The sequence below is a fragment of the Heloderma suspectum genome, chromosome 15 (genome assembly GCF_057233095.1).
Source record: "Heloderma suspectum isolate Gila_16-S chromosome 15, 16-S_ref, whole genome shotgun sequence".
NCBI classification, from domain to species: domain Eukaryota; kingdom Metazoa; phylum Chordata; class Lepidosauria; order Squamata; family Helodermatidae; genus Heloderma; species Heloderma suspectum.
The window spans coordinates 8,171,844-8,186,470 of NC_139472.1; the positions used below are offsets into that span (position 1 = coordinate 8,171,844).

General features: G+C 46.7%; 1 protein-coding gene across 1 annotated transcript in view; it reads left to right on the top strand.

Annotated features, from left to right (window-relative positions):
- The window catches only part of PEX14 (peroxisomal biogenesis factor 14), a 154,612-nt gene that overhangs the window by 125,676 nt on the left and 14,309 nt on the right, over positions 1 to 14,627 (top strand). Inside the window, exons 5-8 of the mRNA XM_084822256.1 lie at positions 4,877 to 4,962; positions 6,697 to 6,799; positions 9,784 to 9,881; positions 13,476 to 13,567. Of these exons, the coding sequence (XP_084678382.1) occupies positions 4,877 to 4,962; positions 6,697 to 6,799; positions 9,784 to 9,881; positions 13,476 to 13,567 (379 nt within the window). The remainder of the gene's footprint in view (positions 1 to 4,876; positions 4,963 to 6,696; positions 6,800 to 9,783; positions 9,882 to 13,475; positions 13,568 to 14,627) is intronic.

The window sequence follows — 14,627 nt, forward strand, 5'->3', positions numbered from 1 at the left end:
CCAGTGTGTACCAACGTGCACGTGTGAATTTTCCCCCTTCATGTCTGTACTTTTGCCCAGAGGTGTCAAAATTGCTCCTTAAAAAAAAAAGGGGGGGGGTTAAACACCTCTACCACAAGCCTCCAACTGCTTGATTTTGATTAATATAGAGAAACAAGATTTGGGTTTGACTGATAATAAAACTGATAAATGACATCTGAATTACTTGTAGCGGTAATTTATTACATAAAATATCTTTTATTTGACATACGATTAGTTGCTGGAAGCATCACTCAATCTGACTCGTTTAAACACGCTCCCAAACTGAACCCCCCAACTTGGAGGAGGGAGAAAGGGAAAAAAAGAGAAAGAGAGAAAGAGGAGGGAGAAAGAACGCTACAACTGTCAGCTGCTGGCATTTATGAAATACTCTAATCCTGGAGTGAGGACAAATCTGACTCTTAAGTGTTTAAATGATTGATAGGGTTTATATATACTTTTTCCCCTCCTCCCCTAACCCCCTTCATTACATGCAAATTCCGGGGAGTTCCTGAGGTTAGGTGTGTAAGGAGCGCTCGCATCTCTCGGGCGTTGTCAGCGTGCCCTGGTATTTATGGCCCTCATTCGTGGGTGTTCGTGCACAGGCTGTACACCTCTTTAAAACTTGGCTGCCTTTTCTACGAAGGCTGATAGTTCCTTCGCTCCTTCCCTGGAGATGCCAACAGAGCGCTTTGGTGAAGGGCCACTCGGTAGATGGCCTGAGTAAAGGATTGCCCCCAGGTGATCACACACAGAAGCGTTACAGATGTTGGTTCCTGTCCTCTTTTAGCCCACAAATGACTAGCGCAGGCATGTGCAGGCAAAGCTGGCGAACGAAAGTTTTGGCAAGGCTGCTTGCAAGATGTGCGTGGGAGTGGCCACTGACTCAGATGGTTTAACAGGGTGAGACAAACCCATAGAGGAGGAGAAGCCTCTCCAATGCTGCTGTTGTCATTATGTAAATTTCTTAGAGACCTTCCTAAAAAAACAAAAAAGAGAGAGACCCAAGGCGACTTACAGTAGAATTAAAACTTAGAAAATTTAAAACAGCTACTGCAACTATCCATTAAAATACAACCATGCCATAAAACAGATGCAGCACCTTTCTTTCAGCCTGTGGGTCAAATTCCATTTTGGAGAAACTCGGTGCTCACATTCCAGTGGTGGGTGGTACCAAAGGCAAAAGGGGCGGCACTAAAAGCAAAAGGGCAGGGCCAAAATACCAAAAACACCAGCACGTTGTCGCTCAAAGCTCTCACTGCCAATGACTTGGCCTTTGGAGAGACATTTCGCCCTTTTAGAATGGGGAAAAACTGCACAAAAGCTGGGAGACCACCAAATGGTTGGCAGCTGCGGCGAAAGGGGTGGGCCCAGCAGAAGGGGGAACCCTGAAGGGCCAGAGGTTCTGCACCCCTTCCATAAAAGAATTAAAACATCCATGACAACCATAGACAATTCAACTGGTGCTTTGAACGGCCCATCATATGCCATTGAGTGCCTGGGAACAGAGGGAAGTCTTAACCTGGCGCCAAAAAGATGACATCATTCACACTAGGCAGGCCTTGCTGGAAAGCGCATCCCACAGTCGGGGGGCCACCACCAAGAAGGCCATGCTAGCTAAATAGAACCTCCATCCTCCAAGGCACTCTCCCTCTGAATACCAGTTGCTGAAGGGCAAACAGAGGAGGGCTGATGCCTGATCCGTGGGCTTTCCAGAGGTATCTGGTTGGCCACTTTGGGAAACAAGCATACTGGACCAGATGGACCAGTCTGTGCGGGCTCTTCTTATGTACTTCTTTAAATGGCACTGTCAATCCTCGGCTTAGCTTTCACAATTATTATGGCACGTAGTATACTCTCTGGGCAGAGTTATGGCAGCTGCTGCCTCCCCTGTTTAATATTTTGGGAACCTCAAGAGAAGAGGTGTCAAACCTCTTCAAGGTGCTGGTTTTCAACTATAAAGCCTTACATGGCTCAGGACTGCAGTACCTGACTGAGCACCTCTCCAAGCATGAACCTACCTGTGCATGACATTCATCATCTAAGGCCCTCCTCCAGGTGCCTCCTCTGTGGGAGGCTGAGAAGGCGGCAACAACAGAGAGGGCCTTCTCGGTGGTGGCCCCTCAATTGTACGATCTCCCCAGCGAGGCCCACCTGGCGCCAAAATTGTTATCTTTTTGGCACCAGGTTAAGACCTTCTTCTTTTATGCATTTGGCAGCATATGATGAGGTTTTAATCAGGTCCCAAATTTTTCTCATTGTTGATTGTTCAAAATTTTTTAGATATTTGTGTGTCTCTGTGTGTGCTGTCTGTTTATACATTTGTATGTCAGTGACTTTTTATACTATGTATAATGTATTTTAATGGTTTTTAATCTTTCTAAACTGACCAGAGAGCTTCGGCTATTGGGCAGTATAGAAATGTAATAAATGACTGAATGAATTACCAAATCATTTATTATTTTTCCCCATTCTAAAAAGATGAAAAGACTCTCCTAAAGATTAGTTACTGCCAATAAAAGCTGCAAGCTAAAGTACACTGGTATTTTTGGCCTGCTGCTTTTGCCTTTGGTCCCGCTCACCACTGGAATGCAGTCCCCGAAAGCTTCTGCAAAACTGAATTCGACTCCTGGGCTAAAAGAGGTTCCACAGCCCTGCTCAAGGGATCCCGCCTGGGTATATGCTTGCCAGGCCCTTGACAAGGGTCAAAGTCAACAGCTAAGCATTCAACCTTTTTCTTGTGTGGCTCATTTAAAAACTTTGTGCTGTTGAATTCTCAGGTTTGCTTCCCCTGGTTTATTCCAAGCACAAAAATGGGTGGGTATCGTTCTGCAAATTCTAGCCCGGCTCCTCTGACTGGCAGAATTCTGTGAGGACCTCTGTGATAATTCTGCCAAAGTTACTAGTCCACAGGTTTGGATCTTCCCTTTCTCTGTCACAACAGAGGATGGTAGAGAGAGACCTTGCCGAATTCTCTCCCCACTGTGCTCCAATTAGTTCCTCCCCTTCTCCTTGGTCCCTTTATCTTTTGCCACAAGATAGAAATTGTTTCACACATTCCTAAAACGAGTAAAATGGCATTTCAGCTCCTTGTCTTTATAGACTCTCTGAACTTTCCGAAAGATCATCCTGGTCCCTTTTCATTAATAATGAAAACCAGGGGGCAATAAAATGTTCTTAGCGCAAGCATTAGAGGAACGGAGGGAGAAATGAAAGAGGTGAAAGGCCGCAGCTGATGGAATGGGGGGCGGGGAGAGAAACCCACAGGTGTCTCCAGCTTCTGCCTGGAGGGTAAAGCCATAGTGAGCCAGGAAAAAGGGGGGAACTGCTCTGGCACAGTTCGTAAGAAGCCGTCTGAGACTTATTCCTTATGAGTACAGATCTCATTGCAGGGTGGTAAACACATCACGGTATAGCAGCCTCCCAGCTCCTCAGATGTGTTGGACTTCAGTGTTGGACTACAACTCCCAGCATCCTCCACCCAGCTCTGCTGTGGTACAGGATGTCTTTGGAGTTGGAACTGGAAAGAGTTAAAGGGTATTGAGCTAGGCCTGAGCGGATTTTCATGCCCAAGCATTTTCAGTGCAACGGAAAGTTTCAGTGCAACCCAATCTCGAGGCAAACATTTTCTGTGCAAACGTTTTCAGTGTGAAATGGCCCTGAAATGTTATCCAATAGACAGACATGTACACACACTTTCCCCCTTTTGGTTGCACTGCACTTGGTGAGATCATAGGGTGTGCTTAGAACAAACCAGGATTTGCAAACCTGAAAAGTCAACAACACAAAGGTTTTTCAGAGTGCCGCACACCTCCGTTGCAGACTCTTGCCCTTGTGAAGGATGAGACTTTGTAATATTCATTGCAATAATAGTGAATACTAAGCCTAGACTGAGAAGCGCTACTTCGGTAGTTACAATAGCCAACTAGCTGCCTGTATCACACCCGCAAACAGCGGCAACCCATAGTTCAGGGATAGAGCACCAGGTTTGCATGCCAAAGGGCTCCAGTTAACAAGTGAGCTACGTTATACAGAGCCAGAGTACTTGACCATCTAGTACAATATTGACTGGGTTCAGACAACACAATAACCCATACTCAAGGGTTGAGTGTGGGTTGCTGTTGAACCATTGGGTTGTTGTTGAAATGTGGGTTATCGTGTTGTCTGAACCCAGCCTTGCTAACAATGGTTTGTTAACCATGAACAACCCATGAAGAGAACCCATGGTTTGTTGTTGGGTTGTGAAGTATGGGTTCTTCGTGGTCAACAAACGGTGGTTTGTTAGCGCAGCTGGGTTCAGACAACACGATAGCACACAGTTCAACAGCAACCCAGACTTAGCCCATAGTGAACCCTTGAGTGTGGGTTATCGTGTTGTCTGAACCCAACCGGTGTCTATTGTGGGAGTGGTTCTGCAGGATCCCAGGCAGAGAAGGGTCTTTGCTATGTTGGGTTGTTCAGGGTGGCTAACAAGCCACACTGCATGGTTAACATGCCACCCTGCAGAAAAAGTCCTGGGTTCAGACAACATGCTAACCCATGGCTCAACAAACAACCCATGGTTCAAAAGCAACCCACACTCAGTGGTTGTGTGTGGTTAGCATGTTGTGTGAACAGCCCTACTGTGTGCTGACTTTTTTACTCTAGCACTACCCCCACCCCACCCCTCTCTCTTTCCCTCTCTCCTAGGCTGCCAGAGAAAGGACAGATCACCCTAGCTAGAAGTCTGAATTGAGTGCATGCAGAGGGCTTTTGCCATTATGCTGAAGGCTGCCTATGGCCCTGTCTGGCACGGGTGGGCATGCAAGACAGCCCTGGACATGCACCCTTACTCCACTTTTCTGCTTTTGTCCTCCAGGTCCCCCGAGCTCCAGATGGCGGGATTACAGCGCTCTAGCAATTATTATGGCTGGCATTGCTTTCGGCTTCCACCAGCTCTACAAGGTAAGGGGATTCCTCTCGGCTTTGTCAAGGCTGCGGAATGCCAGCGCTGGTCCCCTTTGTCCCCGACACTGGGAGGGCTGTCTTGTTTAAACCGTGCAAGACGAGGCTTCCCAGTGCCAGCTCCAGGTTTTGGAGGGCCCTTGGACAAGACACCCTCCGTGGGCCCCCTCCCTCCGTGAGCCTGCCTTCTCGCCGCCATTGTCACCAGCTGCTCTTGTTCCTTCTCCTCTTTCTCATCACTGCCACCACTTGCTGGCTCGACAGGCAGAGAGCCAGGGAGCAAGGAGGCTGTGGCATCTCCTGCTCCTCCTCCTCACCACCACCCTTGTGGTGGTGGTAGAGCATTGTCTTTGCATGGAGAAGGTCCCAGTTTCCATCCCCAGCATCTTCAAGAAGGGCTGGGAAAAACTCCTGCCTGAAACCCTGGAGAGCCGCTGCCAGTCAGCGTCAACAGTATTGGGCTAGATGGACCAAGGGTCTGACATCGTAGGAGGCAGCTTCCGATGTTCCTACGTCTGGGCCTGAGCGAGCGACAGGTGAACAATGGAAGGTTGCAATGATGAAGAGGAGGAACAAGTCCAGAGGGCTCTTGCTGGTGGGCCCCTGCCCAGCCAAGCCTACCCTTGACACTGCCCGTGTACATGGGAATCCATCTTGCCTTTAGCCCGCATGCATGTTTTTCTAGCACCACCTCGTACCGCATGAACATGCGTGCTCCCCGCAGTAATTCAGGCGAGGCCCTCTTGCGTGCCCTCCCTGGCGCGAATATGGGCAGGGCTGGTTCAAGACCTGTTGCCGCCTGAGGCAGAGCAGCAAATGGTGCTCATGCGCCCAGACGCGCACACTCGGCACATAGTTGCCCAATACCAGTCACCTTATTTGGACACCCGAGGCAGAAAATCCCATACGTCCCTTTCCTTGGCGATAAAAACACAATAATAACACATTAAACAGGGCCAGCCCAAGGCATTTTGCTTCCTCTACTGTGGTGGGTGGATGCTGTCCCACCCCCCTGACTGACAGTTGAATCTTTCTTCAACCCTGGCTGCTCTTCTGCACCTGAGGGCAGGAAGATCACGTATGGGGCCCAGGACAGACTGTGCGGTACACATGCAGTTCTGTGTTCGAACACCTTGCTCTCACCTGCCGCCCCACCAGGTTCTGCTGCCTGAAGCAGCTGCCTCACTCTGCCTCATGGTAGGGCTGGACTAGGTGGACCTTTGGCCTGATCCAGCAAGGCTCTTCTGTTCTTAAGCTTTTCCAGCTTAAATTTTGTTGATCCAGTATGTTACCAGTTACTCTTTTAGATATGTATATGTTGAAATGGACATTTCACTATTTTCCTCCCTCACTCATAGTACCAGAACCGAGTGGGGTCATCCCAGGAAGCTGATTGGTGGGAGACTGGGGACAGATAAAAGGAAGGCCTCCTTCACACAGCGCAGAGTTAAACTATGGGATTCGCTACCACAAGATCACCTCTCGTATCAGAGGCAATATGCCTATGTACACCAGTTGCTGGGGAACATGGGCAAGAGGGTGCAGTTGCACTCATGTCCTCCTTACGGGTTTCCCGTGGGCAGCCTGTTGGCCACTGTGTGAACAGAATGCTGGACTAGATGGACCCTTGGCCTGATCCAGCAGGGCTCTTCTTATGTTCTTATGAGTCCAAATGTAACTTCTCTCTCCACCCACTGCCCTACATCTCACATGCCTCTGTACTCTTTTGTGCAGAAATACCTGCTTCCTCTGATCATGGGAGGCAAAGAAGACAGGAAACAACTGCACAGGATTGAGTCCAGCATCTCCGAAATGAGTGGCAGCGTGACGCAGACAGGTGAAGATTAATGATTCCATCAATTCCTGCCCCTAGAAGCCCTTCACTCCACATTTCTCCCCTCACTCTACTCCCCCCCCCGCTCTTCCCTTCCTTCTTTCCCCAACCTTCTCTTCCATCTCCACTTTATGTGGTGACTTCATTTATCTGCTCTGAGAAATCTGTTCACATTTGCAAATGAAGCCGCCGTCATTTCGGTTTAATTTGAAATTGCTTGTTTACTGTCGGCGCGGCCTCAATTAATTATGTTTTTACGGAAAGGCTCCCAACCTCAGAATATTAATAAGGGGAATAAAATGACAGCCTTTTCGAAGGGGCTGTAAAGTTCATTTTTAATTTCTGCTTCTCTGAGGGCTTTCTTTGGGGTTGGGTTATTTTTTTGGGAGGGAGGGGCACCTGCTCCCCCTCCCCACCACCACATTTTCCTTTTGAGTATTCAAGGCAGGGTCAGAAGAGTCTGTAATTACGGAGCATCCCCCGACCCCTGCAACCTCCTCCGTTATTGACTCCATAGGGCACCCAGCGCCTCAACGGATGACCTAGATTAGCTGTTACCTGTCATACCAGTGGAGAATATATATATATAAATAAATGAATGAATGAATGAGAGAACCTGTTTACTGGATGGAAGCTCTGAATTATAATTTAAAGCACACCAAAAAACCATGCCAGAACCCTCCAGCCAGTGATAAAAGCAGCTCCCTCTTCCACAAGTCTTTCCAAGAAAATATTCCCACCCTCCTCTGCCTGGAGGACAAATCTCTGTGTTCACATGAGCGATGTCGGAGGAACACATGGGGGGGGGACTTGCCCAGCTTTCATCAGCTAGGCCCCCCAGACTTCAGCTTGTTTCCCCATGAGGTGTGTTGTGCAACAAGTCAGGTCAGCTCACAAATTTTCAGTTGTTTTTTAATTGTAAATAGAAATTTGCAAAAATGGCGGCAGAAATTTGCACAAATTGCAGCTGTAATTTGTGTGATTTGCACGAATCACAACTGCAGCCATAGTTTGTGCAAATTACAGAAATTTCAGCTGCAATTTGTGCAAATGTCTATTCACGGGGGGGAAACGGAAAAAGTTCCTGGATTTCAGGAAAAATGCAAATGCACGCTTGAGCCAGGCATGCCATGGAAATCCGGCAAGCCTCAACAGGGCTAGATTTCCCGGCAACAGACATCCCTAGTTCACATCCGTTCACATGACTGGTGATTTCAGTCTTCACCAGTCCATAGGCTCTTTGTTCCCTGCACTTTCCCTGGGGGGGGCAGGGGTATGCTGAGCACGGGGGTAATGATACACTTTTGAAAGAGGGGCTACAACTTCTGAATCATGCATGTCCTGCTTAGTTTTTCATATGCTCTGCATCCTAGTCTCTAGCTGCATCTGTCCCTACGGCCTATCAGTTCAGACAAACCATAAGGAGCACAAGCAATGGAGTCTAAAGCCACTTCAAACCATGGTTTTCGGATCCTGGTTTAACAGTCGACCCTAAACCGTGATTTGTGATTTGTTAATTGAGACATTGCCCCAAACCCTAGTTAGCAGTTAACACATGGCTTGCAAAAACTTGAAGGCACGGTTTCTGATTCAGGTTTGCAGGCTAATCACAAATCATGGCTGAGGATGCAATCCCTTGCATGTTTAGACAGAAAAAAAGTCCTACAACTCCCAGCATTCCCCAGCCAGCATGGGATTCTTTTCTGTCTAAACATGCACAGGATTGTGTCTTAAGTAACTTTTTAATTCCTTACAGAGCCCTCCGCCTCAAGAGTGGCAATCCTTTTGGATTGTGTTCTAAATAAACTAATCTTAAGTTGCAATTCTATGCATGTCAACTTAGACGAAAGCCCCTTTGAGTTAAATGGGGCTTACTCCCAGGTCCGTGGGTATAGGATTGCAGCATTAAGCCAGCTGCTGGTGTTTTTAGTTGTATGTTGCTGTCTTTTTAATTGTTCTAACTGCTGTTCGTTTTTACTCTGTTCCATGGATTTCTTAGTTTAACCTCATCTCGTTCTGTTGCATTTTAACTTTTTAACGTACACTGCTTTGATTGTCTCGAGCAAAAAAGGGACCTACAAGGTAACAGACAAAAACTGAGGCTGCAATCCTGTGCCCTCTTGCTTGGGAGTGAACTCCATTGAATTCAGTAGGATGTATGTCTGAGCAGGCACGAGTAGGAGTGTCCTGTAAAGTAACTATGGTTTATGGCAGGGGTGAACAGCTGTGGGAGGCCGGGGGCCATTTTCATCACCCAGATCCCCCTTGCGTCAGTCTGCTGGGCACCCTGAAAATGAATTTTTAAAAAATTATTCTTTTTTCAGGAGGAAAAAAACAAATTGGAAGGGGCGTGGGTGATGTATGTGGCCCGCGGCCCATGTGTTACACACCTCTAGTTTATTGTGATGTCTGAACTGAGCCATAGAGCAATGAACAGTGCATGTATGAAATGTGCCCTTGACACATTCATTCACAGAGGGGTGGTGGGATGAAGCAAGTGAGACCCTCACCTTCCTCGCAAGAGGGTCTCTGCTCCCTTTTTTGCCTTGCCGTTCAATCCACAGGCTCGTCCGTCTCCCAACCAGAAGGAGATCTCAAGTGCCACACATTTTCCTTGTGCAGCCCGGAGGTAGATAAATGAGACCAAGGCTGCACAAGTTCAGAGAGACCTTGCAAATCATAAACCGATATAATTAGAAGGGAGAGGTTTCGGACGGATATACTGTAGGCTATAGACATCTATACAAAGGGAAGATAAAGTAGAAATAGTGGAGGTTAGATACAGTGCAGGTAGATTGCCCATAGTGCGGATAAATTATAAGTGGTTAGAGCAAGCGGAAGCCCATAGATAAATCAGATGCTGGAGGAATGGAGGAATCTTGTAGTTCGACATCAGAAGAACACTTTTCTTTTTTGCACGCATGTGTGCATGTTGGTTCTGATTTAACAAACTTTCTGCTACCCCTGCCCCCTCTCGCCTTACACAGTGACTCAGCTTCAGACAACTTTAGCCTCTGTTCAGGAACTTCTCGTTCAACAACAGCAGAAAATCCAGGAACTCACCCAAGAACTAGCTGCCTCTAAGGTACTCCCCTCTCCTTGCAAATGAGTCCTCAGATAACCTGCAAACCAAATTTATACCAGCCTCAAGATGTGGGAGTAGCCACTGGATTTTAAAAGGGGATTAAATATGTTCATGGAGGGCAAGACATCTTCCAGTGGCTATTAGCCATCTTGGAGCCCAGACGGGGTACTGTAAGAGAGGCCAGGGTGCAAATGTTTCTGGGAGCTTCTAGCCATAGTTTTCTCAGAGCCAGGTTGGAAGGAGGGGGAGATGGAGACTGGAAAGAACCAGTAACAGGTTAGTGCAATCTTGCTGGTGTGTTCTGTTTTTTTTTCTTCCCCTTTTTTGTCTTGACTGCAAGGAATAATGGAGAGGCTCCCACGTTCAAAATGCATCTGGAAGCCATAACTTCTGACTTCAGGGCCTTCCCTTCAGGGAGTGACTGCCCTCCCTTGAGAGACTAAGGAAGTAAGAGGGTGCGGCAGCCAGGGTCTCCACAAAGCAGGGAGCCCTCCCTCCAAGAAGTGGCTGCTGTTAGGGACTAAGGAAGTAAGAGGGTGTGGCAGCCAGGTTCTACCCAGTGGAGTGAGCCCATCCTATAGTGACTAGCTGCTATTAGGACAAAGGAAGTAAGAGGAGGTGGCAGCCATGTTCCACACACAGCAACAGATATAGTGGTGGGGAGGACGATGACAGATTCCTGTCTTCTCCACCAACCCTTGCACAAGGGCCCATGTTTTAAAGCTACCATTTGCATGCAACTGCCTGAGATTTTGCACCCCTAATTATTGCCATACTCCAGATAGCCAGAAGCAAGTTGATTGGGAGTGCTGAATCGAAGAAAGAATGAAGCCATCCAGCAACTTGTTAACCAAACTGCATTTCGGACCAGGGATAATTATGTAGTGCCGTCAGCGTGTGTGTTGCGTAACAAACAAAACGGCAGGTCCCTGCCCCGAGGATCTTGCAAGCCAAAATTTGACACAGGGCAGACCTCCTAGATCAGAGGTTCTGTGTGGAGCATCACAGACTGATTGTCTGTGAGCTCCATTCCGGTGGCCCATGGAAAGGCTGTGTGATGTAGCGGTTAGACTGTTGGAGTAGGACTGGAGAGACCAAGCTTCCATTGCCACTCTGCCATGAAGCTCACTGGATGACCTTAAGCCAGTCACTGGTTCTCAGCCTCACCTACCTCACGGGGATGTTGTGAGATAAAATGGAGAGGAGGAGGATCATGTACGCCGCCTTGGGCTCCTTGGAGGAAAGTTGGGACATAAATGGAGCAAACAAATATCTGTACTTGGCCCTGGACTTGATTTATTTTTTTTCCCAACAATGGAAATCAAGGTTGTTTTGACCAGGGCTGGATTATCAGACAGGCTCAGCAGTCCCTGGCATAAAGACCCTGATTTTCATAATACAACACTGCTTTAACAGTGATGCTGGTGCTATAGGGGGAAAAAGGTTATTAAAATATGACTTATGTATGGGCTTTGATTTAACAACCTCCCCAAAAAGCTTATTTATTAAGTGGCACACAGAGCCACCCCCCCCCCAGTGGTTTTGAAGCGTCCCACGGAAAGGAAAAAAAGAACCACTGTCCTAGGGAAATCCGGAGTGTAAGGAAAGTGAATCCAGTTTGTCACCGGGGTCTGCTTTGGCTTTCTTGGTTTCTGAAAGTCTTGCCAGTGGCCTGGGGCAAGCCAGGAAATTGGGAAACTCTCCCATTTGGGTCTGAAGTGTTAATATTAAGAGCACATGTCGTCCTTTAAGAAGAGAAAAGCTTTGGTGGTTTTCATGGGGGGGGGGCTGTCTTTCAAAAATCCCCCCCACACACACACACCTTTTTTTTTAAGCAGTCCTCTTAAAATGGTAGCGCTCACTGCGGTGTGATCAAAACCACATCTGTATGTATACACAAAGGAAAGTCTTGGCAGAGCCCATAAACGGTAGAGTTTTTTTTAAAAGCAGAGTTTTCTCAGCTGCGATGTAAGTTTTTATATCTGCTTTTCAAACTCCTACTGGCATGCTGTAAAAAATTAAGAAGAGCGGCTTTAAGTAATTAAAAGAAAAACTACATTAAATGTAAAAAGGGTGTGTGTGGAGGCAAATCTCTGGGCTTGAATTTTCTACAACTTGTTCTGAGTGTGTGTGTGTGTGTGTGTTTAAAAGAGACTGGCTTAAAAAGCCCCAGATGTCAGGTTTTATTTTTTAAATCCTCCAGCATCTGGCACCATATGTGTTTTGGAAATTTGAATCCCTTTGCAGGCCGGTGAGTGGAAATCGCTCTCTTGTTAATGTGCTTCTGGAGCTTTCAAAGGGTTCGGAGAGAGCCAAAACGGTGGCTCCCGGATTCTCGCTGCCTCGGAGGCTTGGGGAGTGGTGGCGTCCCGGGAGGCCGCATCTGTGCCTGGGTTTGTCAGCTGAGCTTTGCTGCTGCCGGGAGCACAGGCTAAGGAGGGTTCCTGCTGCCAACCAGCCGTAGATGGGAGCTGCTTCCGAGCACAGTGGTCTGAGCCGAGGTTTAAAAAGCCTGTCCAAGTATTACAATAGTCACGGGTGGACTTTAAGTTTGCAGGATCTACTTGACATCTAGACTGTACTGCTTCCTTCAGCCCGACAGCCAAATTCTATTTCAGAGCAGCTCTCAGGGGTTCATGAGACTAGAGGCAAAAGGAGCGAGACGAAAATACCAAAAATAGCAGTATATTTAATAGGTGTCCTCCACGAATTTGTCCAGTTCTTTATAGAAACATAAGAAGAGCCTTGCTGGATCAGACCAAATGTATTTATTTCATTGATACATTTAGATCTCACCCTTCCTGCAAGGAGCTCAGGGCGACCAACATAGTATTTCCCAACCAATCCCCTTTCTCCTCCCACTTATCTTCACAACAACCCTGTGAGGTAGGTTAGGCTGAAAAAGTGACTAGCCCACGATCAGCCAGCAAGTTTTGTGACTGAGCTGGGATTTCAACCCAGTTCTCTCTGGTTCTAGTCTGTCACTCTAACTACAACACCATGCTGGCTTTCAGAAGTCTGACTAGTCCAGCAGTTGCCATTTTCCTGATACCCTGTATTTTAAAGCCATCAAAGGCAATAGACATCATCACATCCAGTGGCAGCAGGTTCCACAGATTCATGATGTCATCTGAAGTGGTATGGTCCACTTTAGCTTGCTGCCCCATTCTGTGTATTGGGTAGATCAGCTCTTTGGCCTTCCATAAAAGAGGAATGGCTGCCCAGGGCATGGAGGCAAGGCCAATCTGGTCCAGATCCAACATCATGTCCCCTTAGCGCGTTCTGTTTCTTGGGGAAAACTTTTGCTCACTGTATTTATCATTCACTTGAAAGGCTGATGCAAAAGGCAGATGCCTGGCCGCCTCTGGAAATGTTTGGGAAATTTTAAGTTTAAGTTTAAATTCTTGGGAGGTTTTAAGTTGGGAGGTTTAAGTTTAAATGCTTGGGAGGTTTTAAGTTTAAGGCTGATGCAAAAGGCAGATGCTTGGCCACCTCTGGAAATGTTTGGGAGGTTTTACGTTATGGGAGAATTCCTTGCAGAGTCCCCTCCTAACTTTGCCCATCTGTGACTATCGCCTCTTCTTTGCACCCTAGGCCACGACTTCCACAAACTGGATCCTTGAGTCTCAGAATATCAACGAGTTGAAGTCGGAAATCTATTCACTAAAAGGACTGCTTTTAAATAGGTAGGAAATAACATAGAATTGAGGGCAGGGATGGTGGACAACAACACATTAATTTGAGGAAAAAATCCTCATGTGCAGATTCCTGAATAATGCAAGCCACAGACCCACTGGGATCTCCCCCTGATTTTGTGTAAACCTTTCTCTTCTTTTCCTCCCTCTCCTCACCTGCTGTCCATTATTTTCCTCTGCTGTCCATGGTAGCTGCTGAAGTTTCCTGTTTCCTTTTGGGGGGGTTTTTCCCCATTCAACGTTTTATTCTTATACTACCAATCCAGCAGCTTAACATAGTACGTGACAAATGGAACAGCTGCATTTATGCATAGAACTAACCTATAAAACATTGTATTCTTCATTCGTTTGTTTTATTTATACCCTGTTTTTCAGCCCAGATTGGCTCCCAAAGTAGCTTACAATTAAAAAAGTATTACATGTTGGGGATAAGTGGAGGTGTTTGGGGTGGGTGGGGGGAAAGCGAGAAAGGGCACAATCCTATGCATGTTTAGACAGAAAGAAGTTGTACAACTCCCAGTATTCCTCAGCCAACCATGATAGGGGTATATGAAACAATGCCTGGTGTAGCGAGGGTGGAAAGAGAAGTGTGTTTCTCTCTCTCATAATACTAGAACCTAATCAGATCATCCCATGAAGCTGAATAGTGGGAGAGTCAGGACAGACAAAAGGAAGGAGTTCTTTACACAGTGCATAATTAAATTATGGGATTTATTTATGTATTACATTTCTAAACCACCCAGTAGCTGAAGCTCTCTGGGAGGTTCACAACCATTAAAATAATTAAATACAACATAAGGTACACTATAAACATTTAAAAGTTTAAAAACACAATATAAAATAGAAGTAAAACCATTATAAAGTTTAGCAGCAATGCAAAGTTTTAAAATACAGTAACCGATTGATAACAGAAACTTTGCTGCCATGAGATGTATTGTTTGTAGCTACCAATTTCGTTGTCTTTAAAAGGGGATTAGAAGAATTCACATAGGATAAGGCCATCAATGGCTATTTGTCATGATAACTATATGCTACTTCCAGGAACAAAAGC